The sequence below is a fragment of the Aulonocara sp. 'chitande type north' Nkhata Bay genome, linkage group LG3 (genome assembly GCF_057382095.1).
Source record: "Aulonocara sp. 'chitande type north' Nkhata Bay isolate Kocher_YH1m ecotype deep benthic linkage group LG3, A_spYH_male_GT1.1, whole genome shotgun sequence".
Classification (NCBI taxonomy): Eukaryota; Metazoa; Chordata; class Actinopteri; order Cichliformes; family Cichlidae; genus Aulonocara; species Aulonocara sp. 'chitande type north' Nkhata Bay.
In genome coordinates this window covers 38528151-38540625 of record NC_141346.1, presented here as the reverse complement: position 1 = coordinate 38540625, position 12475 = coordinate 38528151, and the positions used below count along the sequence as shown (strand labels likewise).

At 42.9% G+C, this 12475-nt stretch overlaps 1 protein-coding gene across 3 annotated transcripts in view; it reads left to right on the top strand.

The window, feature by feature from the left end:
- The window catches only part of svep1 (sushi, von Willebrand factor type A, EGF and pentraxin domain containing 1), a 121565-nt gene that overhangs the window by 78045 nt on the left and 31045 nt on the right, over positions 1 to 12475 (top strand). For all 3 annotated transcript variants that reach the window (XM_086279924.1, XM_086279915.1, XM_086279933.1), the window contains 11 exons: positions 4063 to 4181; positions 4544 to 4673; positions 5819 to 5926; positions 9351 to 9482; positions 9722 to 9913; positions 10369 to 10490; positions 10576 to 10681; positions 10779 to 10982; positions 11243 to 11476; positions 11586 to 11747; positions 11878 to 12039. In XM_086279924.1, the coding sequence (XP_086136050.1) occupies positions 4063 to 4181; positions 4544 to 4673; positions 5819 to 5926; positions 9351 to 9482; positions 9722 to 9913; positions 10369 to 10490; positions 10576 to 10681; positions 10779 to 10982; positions 11243 to 11476; positions 11586 to 11747; positions 11878 to 12039 (1671 nt within the window). The remainder of the gene's footprint in view (positions 1 to 4062; positions 4182 to 4543; positions 4674 to 5818; positions 5927 to 9350; positions 9483 to 9721; positions 9914 to 10368; positions 10491 to 10575; positions 10682 to 10778; positions 10983 to 11242; positions 11477 to 11585; positions 11748 to 11877; positions 12040 to 12475) is intronic.

Genomic DNA, 12475 nt, shown 5'->3' with positions numbered 1-12475 from the left:
AAACTTCAGGCAGTTTGACAGAGAAGTTACTTGTTGCTAACTCTGCAAAGATAAAATCCCAGATGCCAAAGTGCAATTTGTCAGAACAGAAATCCCTTGAAGCTAAGCTGGAAGCAGTCCAGAGGCACACAAAGAGAAGACCTTGAAGGTGAGATTGCCCAGATTTAAATAAGCTAAGGTTCCTAGTTATGTCAGGATGGGAATCTGGCATAAACATTTGCCGAATCAAATATGCAAAGCCATCTGCTGTGATGACCCTTTGTGAATATGGGAGCTGAAATAAGCTTCATTGCTAGGGTAGCAGAACTATGGGGATCCATTTTGTCATTTTGTGTGTGGTTAAAATTAGCAGGTGATTATTTAGCCATAAAGTTGGGAAGAAGAGGAAAGCACTTTGCATTTCTCCCTCCACTACTGAGTAATACACAAACACCCCCGAGGCCTCATGATTAAGATTTCTGTTTAAGACCATTTCATTCCTGTGAAAAACAAGATACAGCATTATTAGAAACTTGACTTGAAATCACTGCCGCATCTGACTGCCAACCTTTTTTTAGTAGTTTTGCGTGTCGTATGTGATAAATGCGGTCAAAAGTTGATTTTATATGGCATGAATGGGTGGGAGCTTTTAACAGGGAGCTGTATTTGCAGTTCAGAAATAGAAGTGCTGTTAAGAGTGAAACATGAAGATAGAGAATAAATGGAGAAAGAGGATGATATGAAAAGAAAAACAAGAGGAAACTTGGAGTGAGAATTTTTCCATTCTGTTATTTTTTCTCTGCTCTTCCAAAGGCGAGTATGAAGCTAATCTCCCCCCCTTAAAGCAGACCTCGGGTCACTAACTCAAACCATACTGTGTCCGAGCTTTCGAGTCTATCCCCTCAGCTCAGACTGGGCTCTGGAGATCATTATAACAGACTGCAGTACTCCAGATGCCTTGCAGGTGAAACAGGTGGTGCAGAACTGCTCTCTGTCCCCCCACCCCACCCCAAATGTCCTCAGTACCCTCATTTCCTCATGGAGAAAGTTTGCTAATGAAGGAACTTGTGTCATTAAGGAGAGGAAGAGGTGCCATAAAGATGAAAACGAGGGGAGAGGTAAGGCGGACGGGGAGGTGAGAGGGGAAGATGAGTCATCTGTAGGTGTTTTAAAATTACATGGCAGAGAGAAGATGAGTTTTTCTGATACTGTCAGACACAAATGGGCTGGAGGGAGGAGAAAAAAGATATTAAAAAAAAAAAAGAAAATGTAAATTAGCTGGAAAGAATCAAGAAGGAGAGCTGCAATATGGGCGGCACATAACGAGCGCGAGAAAAGTTGTTACAAAGATGAGAGTGTTCGACTAAAGCTTCTGGCCTTCCCCTCCCCTCACTTCATGTTGATGACACCCAGAGTGAAATATGTTTCCCTTGTTATAAAGATGAAAGGATTCGATCTGAGCTCAAGTGTGTTCGTGTTTAACGGAGACGGATGCCTAAGTGGATGGGTCATCGGGTCCAGATGGGAGCAGCTCTGTTGCATAACGCAACAGGCATGACCACCGCCGATCGATGGGAGAAATCAGCTCTTGGAGGCTGAGCTTGTTTCCTGCAGGCTTGAACTGCGTTCAGCTGAACTGTGCTGGCTTCTCATTATTACACCATGCTGTATGGAGAATGAGACAAAGGAAGAAAATGTTTCATGCAAGGGTCACGGTGGCTCCGACAGCCAAGCAGGTGGACTGCTGAAGGTTTTTTCCAAATAAAGCTAAACTTCGTCCTGACAGTGCCTAGCTGTTTCCTGCTGGAACAATGAGAGGTTTTGTGCATTATCTAAGGGAAAAGACTATTATAATCGAAGTAAAAGCGTTGAACTTTGTGCAGATAGCTTTTAAAAGCTAGGTTTGTCAAATGTTTGACAGACACTTGATATGAGGTTTATTTATTTTTGATAAATTATTGAACCTTAGCAAACACCAGCTCTATGTGGCACAGACATTTGAGTCGTAGTTGTGTGGCACTGTCTTCACAAGTAGTCGTCCAGGCTGCTGGAGCTGCTTTTTACCAGTGGATTTACAAACCAACATAACTCTAGCTAATTTGCTCAGAGAGGGCTATAATTATCTTGGAATTGTCTTTTTTTCCCTTCAAACAATCAAAGTACAAACTGATTGAGTAGAGAAAACAAAAAGAATTGGCCAGCAGCTGGAAATTTTCTTTATTGATTTAGTTAACTTTTATAACCAAAAGCTGGTTTTATCTACCTCTGCACTATGAGGTGTTTGGAGAGTGCTACAATACTCACATAAACAACAAATCATACGAGCTTAGAGTGCTAAACAAAAACATACTTTTTTTTCCTTGGCTCTCTTCATAGAGTTGTAAAAACATATAAGCAATTCACTCTGTCACAATATCAGATTACTGCTACAGGATTCATGATCAGAATCAGCTTCATTGGCCACGTATGTGTAGCATACAAACAAAGAATTGGGCTTTCTTTGTTCTCAATTTACATAACCGAATAGACAATATGTGTGGCATATTTGTATTTATAGGTGCAGCGGTGCAAATATGTTGGAATAAATACCAACAGGTGAAGTGAATAACACTGATTATCTCTCCATCATGGCACCTGTTAGTGATATATATTAGGGGGCAAGTGTACATTTTGTTGTCGAAGTTGATGTGTTAGAAGCAGGAAAAAAGGGCAACCGTAAGGGTTTGATTGAGTTTTGCAAAGACCAAATTGTGATGGCTAGATAACTGGTTCAGAGCATCTACAAAACGGCATCTCTCTGGGGTGTTCCTGGTCGGCACTGATCAGCAACAGAAGTGTTCCAAGGGAGGAACAGTGGTAAACCTGTGCCAGGATCATGTGCAGCCAAGGCTCATTGGTTTACATTGAGTAAAGGCTGGCCCGTGTGGTCTGATCCAGCAGACGAGCTACTGTAGCTCACATAGCTGGAATTGTTCAATGTGGTTCAAATTGACAGGTGTCAGAATACACAGAGCATCAGAACCAGACCATAGAAGAATGGGAGAAGATCTAGTCTAATGATGAAGCATTGTTGCAGACCATGCACACCCTTCCATAGAAACAGTACTCCTTGATGGCTCTTTCAGTAGGATAATCTGTCCTGCCACAAAGCAAAAATGGTTCAGAAACGTTTTGAGGAGCACAACAAGTTTGAGGTGTTGGCTTGGCCTCCAAATTCCTTAGATCTCAGCCCAACCAAGCATCTGTGGGATGGGCTGGACAAACACGTTCGATCCACCTCACAACTTACAGGACTTAAAGGATATGTTGGTAACATCTTGGTGCCAGATACTACAGCACACCTTCAGCAGTCTAGTGGAGTCCATACCTCGACAGGTCAGGGCTGTTGTGGTAGCAAATGGAGGACCTGGTGGTCATACTATTGTACCTAATCACAAACATCTGGTAAGAATTTCATGTCAACAGCACCTTTAGCCAATTTACTTAAAAATTGTACGTATTTGGGGTCAGTAGCAGGTATGTTGGTGGACGTTGAAGTGTAAGTAACAGGATAACAGTGTTTTGCAGGTGCAGGTAGTTGTCAGTAGGCTGGAGTCTTAATCAGGCAGTTCGAGGAGGTGAATCGTTCATATTTAGATACCACTGTTATTATCAATCAATACCTCTAGACTGCAATACCTCTAACAAAGAACTAACAGCGATTTCATTTGAGCTTGATGCATGTTGATGTGCTGGGAGTGACGAAGGGAGTGTTGAGCTGGAGTAAAAGCAAGAACGAGTGCTTTTTATTCCGTGTCTTTACTTGGACTGCACAGAATCAAAGAGCGAGGTCTAGTGGTGCTGGAGCACGAGCAGTGGTGCTGTCTCACTCTCTCTTTGATTGCTTATCAACAATGACAAACTGCCTTGTTATGTTTTAAGCTGTTGGGGGCAATATGACATCACACGCCTGCTCTATCAGCGATAATGAGGAGCAGGTTGAGGTCAATGTCTGCGGGTTATGATGAAGGACCATCTGCAATAATTGAATCCAATTTCATTCTCTTCTTCTTCTCCACCTTTTTTGTCCCTCTGTCTTGTTAGATACTGAGCCACCGTGGCTACAGTGCCCCGACAACATTGTTGCAGGGACAGTTGAGCGCCGCGGCACGGCCATCGTCAGCTGGAACGTCCCAAATGCCACGGACAACTCTAAAGAAGAGGTTAGATATTTGAGTAAAAAACAGTCAAATTAGATGCTACTTAATTCTAGAATAGCTTGATAATTATGGGGTAATGGTTTCCTGCCCTTGGTATCAAAAGTTTGTTGTATCCACAATAAACCTGTAACATATGATAAGAGGGCACAAGCATGAGCTAAAGTACAGTATTTATTGCATACATGGCATGTGACATTCTGTGGTTTACTTTATGTGGTAGGATAGATTACATGGCTGTTTTGTAAAATTCTCAATTAATTTGCACAAAAGTAAATCTCTTCTAATTTATTCAGCTTTCAGCTTCCTGCTTTGAAAGCAGTTTGACTCTCTTCTTCTTCACATTTTGTTGTCTCTCACTCCTCCAGGTGGTGGTCCAGGCGAAGCCAGTCTATAGTCTTCCACAGCTTTTCCCCATTGGCAAGGAAACCATCACATACTTTGCTACGGACCGCTCTGGAAATCAGGCCAACTGCTCCTTTACAGTCACCGTCATCGGTGAGCTCATCCTTCTGGGGACCACATAAAACCAAACAATGGATGCTGCATGTGGCCTGTGGCAGATTACAGAGAGCGAGGGGGGGGCAGAGAATTCGGTCACACAGCGTTTATGTTGTGTTTGGACAACTGCTCCTGTCCTATACAGAATCAAATAAATTATAAAAAGTGCCTTTTTTTAGTAAGCAGAGTTTGCATGCTCCGTGCTCGTGTGGTTGTCTCCGGGTACTCAGACTTCCTCCCGCAGTCCAAATACACGTGTGTTAGTTTAACTGGTGATTGTAAACTGGTCGTGCTGTAGGTGTGAATGGTTGTCTATAAAAAGTGAATATGATTGGCAACTTCAAGCAACTATGGACGAAATAACTACTGGCAACATGAAGTGGGCGGGCTGACATATGACCTGATAGTAAACGCATTAGAGGGTCCCTAAGTTGTGACTCCATAAAGTTGGAAAAGGCTCAAGTTCCCAGATGACTCTGAGTGAGATAAGTGGAAGAAGAAAGATGGATAATTAGTGGATAAATATGCTGATACAGTGGGACGTAGTTTGTAAAAAGGGTAAAGACAGTGAGTGTCTTTTAAGGTCCAAACTCGTCACCTCTCAGTGGAGACACTTTACCGCCAGTTTGTTACTGGATTGCTGCAGTTTGTTTCAGTGATTTCACCGAAGCACTTTCAGAGATTTTAATTGACTAACTTAGCAGTAAGTTCTGCTCCAGCAGGTGCCAAACACTGTTTGCTGTTGAGAGTGAATAACAGGGGTGTCCCATGTCAGCCACCCAGTAATCACTGCAGTCGGGGGAAAAACCCCAAGCATGGTAGCTGTGAACATTTCCATATGTTATTATGTTGGTGGAAAGTTGTGGGTTTTTTATTAGAGACATGTGTTCAACTCGTGCCCTCTGACACTCTCTGCTGCTGCTGCATCGAGAAAGTCAGATGACAGAGTCGCACTCGGCTCCCCAACGTTTTTTTTTCCTCACTTTATCGTCTGTTCAGCTCTTTGTTTGCTATAAATGCCTTTGTACCTAAATATTATTGAGTTTGCGGCCTGATTTAGTCTATTTATAGTGACTGGCGTTCAGAAATGTGACTTTAACAAGTTTTCTCTGTCTGTGCGCTTACTTTCTGTCTGCCTCCAGATACGGAGCCCCCGGTCATCGACAGGTGCAGGTCACCGCCCGCGATCCAGGCCACGAACGCAGAGACGGCGGTGGACTGGGAAGTCCCGCAGTTTTCCGACAACTCAGGTATGTCTGGTCGCTCCTTCTTTAGACCGTTTATTCTTTTGCAGCTCTGTTCCACTCTGCTCCACCCACTGTCTCAGTCGATGATGGCTAAACAGGATCTTTTCCTCTGGGAGATTGGAAAAAGAAGGTTCTGCGAATAACGGTGAAGGACACTGGACATAGAGGACCAACTGTAAGTGGGTGCATGGACGCCTCATTAGCGCGTCTGTGTTTAGAGAGAGAACGGGCCTAGCGGACAGATGAAGCTGTTACAGCGTCTGCGAATATCATTAATGCGAAAACAGATGGAGGCAGTGGAGAGAAGCAGGTGTTATTGCTATGAAAAAAGTTCTTCTGTGGGAATGCGTGCTCATTCCACCCATTTTTCACACAGTCTGGATAATTGTGCGAGCAAATGCAGTACTCGAGTCAAATGCTTTGGACTGTCAGTTCATTATGTTTGTGGGTTTTTTTGTTTTTTTTAATCAGAGTGATTGCAGTTGTTATGTTAAGACATTAATCACTGTCTAGGTGAAGCTGACGCTCTAGCAGTACACCCACTAGAAAAATATCTGTTTAGTTTACAGCATAAGGACTTCACCTAAGTGACAGTTCTTAGAAGTGTTGTTCATTGGCATAAAAAAAGTAAAGTTGTGCGGTGATTGTGGTTCTGTGGTGACTCGAGACTAATCACTCACATTTCATGGAGCTGCTCTTAACCGATTCCTCTCTAAGACAGTGTAAATGTAAACCTAGAAAACATTATGGAATACGATTGCAAGAAAAATGTTCTGTATTTTTGCATAAATATGACCTTGAACATTTACACAAGTGCAAAAAGTAGAGACAGAGAGCCCAATTACGTAAATATAAATATTATACTGGGATGTGTGGGGTTTTCCTTGGCTCAGAATGACTCTTTAGGGGGAAAGTATGCACGTAAGCATGATTGGTTTGCACATAGCTAGGCAAAGATTCTTAATTACATTAGTTAACAGAAGAGTTTTGTTATTTTTGGCTATTTTATAAAGAAAAACATCTGAGCTTTTCGGGGGGTTTTCTCGAAACTGAAAAGTGTCAGGCCTAAAATAAATTATCCACAGCAGGTGAACTATAGGAAATAGGAAGAATTTCAGTAAAAACCTGACCCAGGATCTGACAGGCACATCTGGACCTTCAGTTGATCCATCTACTGTTCACTGAAGCCTCATCAGAAATGGTCTCAGTCGAATTGTGGGTGTCATGAAGCCGTTTTTAAGGAAGGGCAACCTTGAGAAAAGGCTATGAGGTTTCAGGAGCCAGTTTTCTATCCCCTTTTGTGGAAAACCAAAAACCAGGAGCCACAGAAATAAACAGACATCTTAACCTAAGAGAGAGGGAAGGCAGAATAGTTCGTACAGTAGCAGTGACGGTGCTTAGTGGGCTTACTGGGAAGATGAAGTGAGTCGAAAGTACAGGCAGGTACTTCTTTTTACTGGTTAATGTGCGAATTTCCTGACTTAGACTTAATTTGCAAATATGTCTTCAGGCTTCACTTTGGATTAACTTTTTTTTCTTTTTAATTCAGAATAATATAGTGAAGGATGAGATAAATTAAACATGTACTGCGATGATTACAGAGGACAGAATTATTTGAATGCAGGGCTTCATCTTCAACATGTTATGTATTTTGTGAATTTGTGATTTAATAACTTGCTGAAATGAAAAAGGCACGTTGAGTCTGCTCTTTATCAAACTTTTTTTTGCAGCCGTGTTTCTAAAAAGCTAAAACGGGGCCACAGAGCAATAAATTCAACATTGAAACGTTCTTCAAGGGTGTTTTGACAGGCAATAAAGCTGTAACTGGCAACTCCAGGACTCAATACACAACCAAATCTGAATGCTATAAAAGTTTGTATGAAGGTCGCTTTGCCAGATAGACTAAATACCGTAGAGCCGGGTGAATTTGTCCTGGCGCTCCGACTGTACCCAAACAGCTGGGGTGGTGACAGACAACAAACCAGACTTCTTCGGGCTCCAGCCGGGCTCATGTAATGCACCGACTCTGTACATAAATAACACTAACAGTGATTACGTGTGTGTGTGAGTGTGTGTGTTCACAAATTCAGACCCAAACACAGGCGCCAAAATTAACATCTCGCTCACCAAAGCCCCAAAGTGATCATTCCCCACCTGCCTGCAGAGGTGCACCCCCATCAAACACACACACACACACACACACACACACTGTAATAACAGGCTACTGCGGCTGCTTCAGGTCCACACGACGTCAGCCTGGGGCTGCTTCGACGTCAGTGTTTTGTTTTTCCAGGCCCACACCCTGATGCCAGCTCTATATATAGTCATGACTCTGGAGACACGCACATACAAACACACACACTTGGGCTAAATATAAGGGGAGACTCCAGCAGGCCAGACATGTGTCAGCCCTGTTGGAACGGCGGTGCTACTGTTAATACAGGAGATGGATCAGAGTTAAACGAAAGGTTGATCCCTCACTTTTCCCTCCTCCTTAATCCCGTCTGTGTCTCTCACACTTGGTGCAGATGTTTCATTGTTCTTTGTCCACAACCTGTGTGTCAGCCTAAACACCAACACACTCATACACTCCGCTCATCACAGCAGCCTCTCCCAGTGCTCTATCCGTCACTTTCTTAAGTTTCCTTTTCAATTCCCAGACCTGGATTCTTTTTTTTTCTGCTGCCACGCGATGCCCAGACACATTATTCCTATGTTTAACATAACAGCTATGGTTCATAGGAGTGACTCATTTAGTCCTGGAATATAAACTAAGGCTTAGAGTGCCCTCTGCAGGAAAACCAGAGTAACTTCGGATTAGAGATGAAGACTTTTAAACTTGGAAAAATAAGTTCCCAACAGCAGGTGTAAAGGGGAAAAATAGAAAACACTGTTAGACCAAAAATATTAAATCATGGATACATTTGCGTGCAGCGCTATGTTCTGATTTTAATCAGTTTAAAAGCCCCAAAAGATGCTCCATGTTAACCCTCACATCAAACTGTTATTTTACATTGACTTCTTCATAATGTGCAGTAATGTGCACAAGTCTGTAACGTTAAATGTTTCTCGGACCATTCTTGATCTTTGAACATTGGCTGCTTTCCACTAATTTTCAGCTCGGACCTTGTAGCAAAAAATTCAGATTTTTGATATTGAAGCCACTTGACCCTGACCTGAGAATCATTCAAGCATAAAAATGCAGATACAGAAATGTTATTTTTGTATTTGGTTATAGTTTACTGATGAATAGTTGGATAGCTGGCACATTTTCTGAAAACAGCAGTTTCTGTCTCACACTCACAGGATGCTTTAACCCACCTAATACTACTTCTTTGTACAGTCCATATGATTATGCTTTTTCACAACAAGATCACCAGGAAGGGTCAGCAGAAATGAAATAATCATCTCTCTGTCTGTCTTTCAGGCGGTCGCCTCACAGTAACCAGTCGCCACAGTCCAGGCTCTCTGTTTCCAGTAGGAGAGACTGTGGTGCAGTACACCGCTACTGATGCAGCAGGAAACAGCCGCACATGCAACCTCACAGTAACTGTCCAAGGTATAAGAGCACCCCTGCATCTCAGTGACGTACCTGCACCCCAAGGAACCCTTTCTCTCTTTTTTTTATCTTGTGTGATGAGAATGAAATACACAGTAAATAAAACAAAACACCAGTGTCAGTGTCCTTTTGCAGTGCCTGAATTTTTCAGTTTCATTGTGCAGTCATGCATGAAGGTAATCAGACACTGAGCTCCGACTTGAGAAAACCATGGAAGTGCATTATGTGTATCTGCTCAGGGACAACGTGTGACCAGCCGTACGTCCCAGTGAATGGAGAGTTCATCTGTTCTGAAGAGGAGGAAGGAGTCAACTGTACTCTCCACTGTAAAGACGGCTATAGCCTCACTCAGGATGCTGTCCACAGCTACTTCTGTGCCTACAACGGCATCTGGGAGCCAGCCTACTCTCCAGACAGACCAGACTGTTCATGTTAGTGTGGCAGAATATATATATATGTTTATACATACATGCTGTATGCCTCACTGTTTATTTTCAGTTTCAGAAGAAGAATTTTTCTTCTTTAGGAGGTAGAGAACATCAGTGTGCCACCGCCAAAACAAAACATTCTATAAATAAAACACAACTTGACCATGAAAATCAGCAAGAAAATACAGGCCTCTTACCTACATACATATATGTCATACATAGATACATACAGGGTGCTCTGTTTAAGCTGTTTTAACCTGGCTACAGCAGCTGCAAGCCTCTTTGCAACCCCCCTCCACCTCTGACCCTCCTTTTTATTGTGTATTTGACTTAATCAGTGTCACATCTGATACCACTGGTGCACGCTCTGTTCTCTACAGGTTTTCTCCAGTGCAAATAACCTTTTTTTTTTTTTACCATAGTAGTGCTGACTGAAGTGTCCTTTATGTCCTCTCCAGTGAACCGTATAGCCAACAACGGGTTTAAGCCCTTCGAGATGCTCTTTAAAGCATCTCGCTGTGACGACGTGGACCTCGTCAAGTCATTTACTGGAGAGTTCAACAGCAAACTGGGAGGCATGGTGAGGACTTCTATCTCTGCAAACACATGGATAAGCTGTGAACCAACTCTTGAATACATGTTGCATTTTGTGGTTTGTCTTACAGCTGCCTAAAATTTGTGGCAATGACGATGTCACCTGCAAGCTGGAGGTGATGTCACAGGGACACTGTCTGGAGTACAATTACGACTATGAGAATGGATTTTCTATTGGTAGGATTACCTGGCAAAAATCCCCGAATATAACACTTATGTCTTAAATTAAACATTTTCACGATCATCTTCTCTCTTCTTGTTTTACACCCTTTAGTACCAGGAGGTTGGGGGGACAACTGGGGCACTCAGGGCTCCCAGGACTATGCCTACTTTGAATCTGGCTTTGCCACAAGCACCCGGCAGCTCCCCACCCAGAACCAAGACGGCAGCATGCAACTTCACCACCGCACCAAGAGGCACAGAAAGATCAAAGGCCCGACTAAAGACCACAAGATCCAGATCTACTTCAACATCACAGGTAGAATGTCTAAGAGATCTCAAATGTCTGAGTTGCTACGCTGCTACTGCTGACTGTCAAAAGCTTTTTAAAGGCTGCACATTAATGTTGCCACAAGCAAAAACAGAGCGAGAATCATGTGTTTATTTATTTTCGAAGAACAACGTACAATAGCTCAAAAAGCTTGAAGCTTAGCATGTCTATAATCTTTCTAGTGCAGCATTTTCTTGCTCTCAGACACGCCTATGTTTCAGTCGTTTAAACTTTGGCCATTCTCCCAGCAAGCATCCCTTTGCCCCTGTCGAGGAACGACTCAATTGAAGTGGCCAATCAGAAGAGGCTCCTGCGGATGCTGGAGCAACTTACCAATAGACTGAAGAGAACACTGTCCAAGCAGCCGCTGTCCAATTTCCACTTGTCTTCAGAGATGATTATAGCAGATCCCAAATCACTGGAAAGCAAGAGGGCGTCTCTCTTCTGCAGGCCGGGCTCAGTCCTCAAAGGCAGGATGTGTGGTGAGTATAGGAAGGTGCACCCACCTAACCTCAGGGTTCCCTTCATAACAGTATGAAAGCACATTGCGGTATTGCTTTTCCTAGCCTCTAACTGTGAATGCTCTTTCAGTCCAATGTCCAGTGGGAACCTACTTTTCTCTTGAATATAATGAGTGTGAGAGTTGCTGGCTGGGTTCCTACCAGGACCAGGAGGGTCAGCTGGAGTGTAAGTCCTGTCCTGAAGGAACCTCCACAGCCTACCTGCACTCCCGCAGCATCGCTGAGTGCAAAGGTACAAAACATGCACATGAACAGAAAGACGTCTGTCTTTTTGTGCTCAGATTTAAATGTTATTTTTCATATATGGGATTTTTTTTCTGTTTCATTTGGCTGGTGACGTGGTGATATTCATTTATTTTCAGGGCAGTGTAAGCCTGGTAGTCACTCTCGAAATGGGTTGGAGATCTGTGAGTCATGCCCCCTGGGTCACTTCCAGCCTTCTTTTGGAGCCAGAAAGTGTGAGGTCTGTCCCGATGAGACTTCCACAGTCACCAGAGGAGCCGTGGACGAGACAGAGTGTGGAGGTGATATAGTTTGACAGGCATAAAGTACACTACCCTAATGTCTTGCTAACTTAATTTATTTCCACTCTGGTGAGACCTAATCATTCCTGAGAAGAAAACCAATATTTTCCCAGCTTCTAATCAAAAACATATTTGTTGGAATTTGGCACTGATGTCCCATTATATCAAAAAAGTTAATTCCTACTTGGAAAAATTAGATAGTTGCCCTTTAAAGTTGGATGGAATAATCTAGAAACTCAAAAGTTTTGTTCCCAGGTTTCCAAGTTAAAATACATAAATAATCTACAACCTTTCAGACTTGGAGCTGTTAGGTGTTTTCCAACCAGCAAATGCTGCTTGTTTCAAATGTTTTTGGGTGATCCTGCCACTTCACCTGCTCCTCTAATCCTCGAATGTTTCTTTTTCTATTTTTTCCTGCGCCCCTCTTTCGATTTAT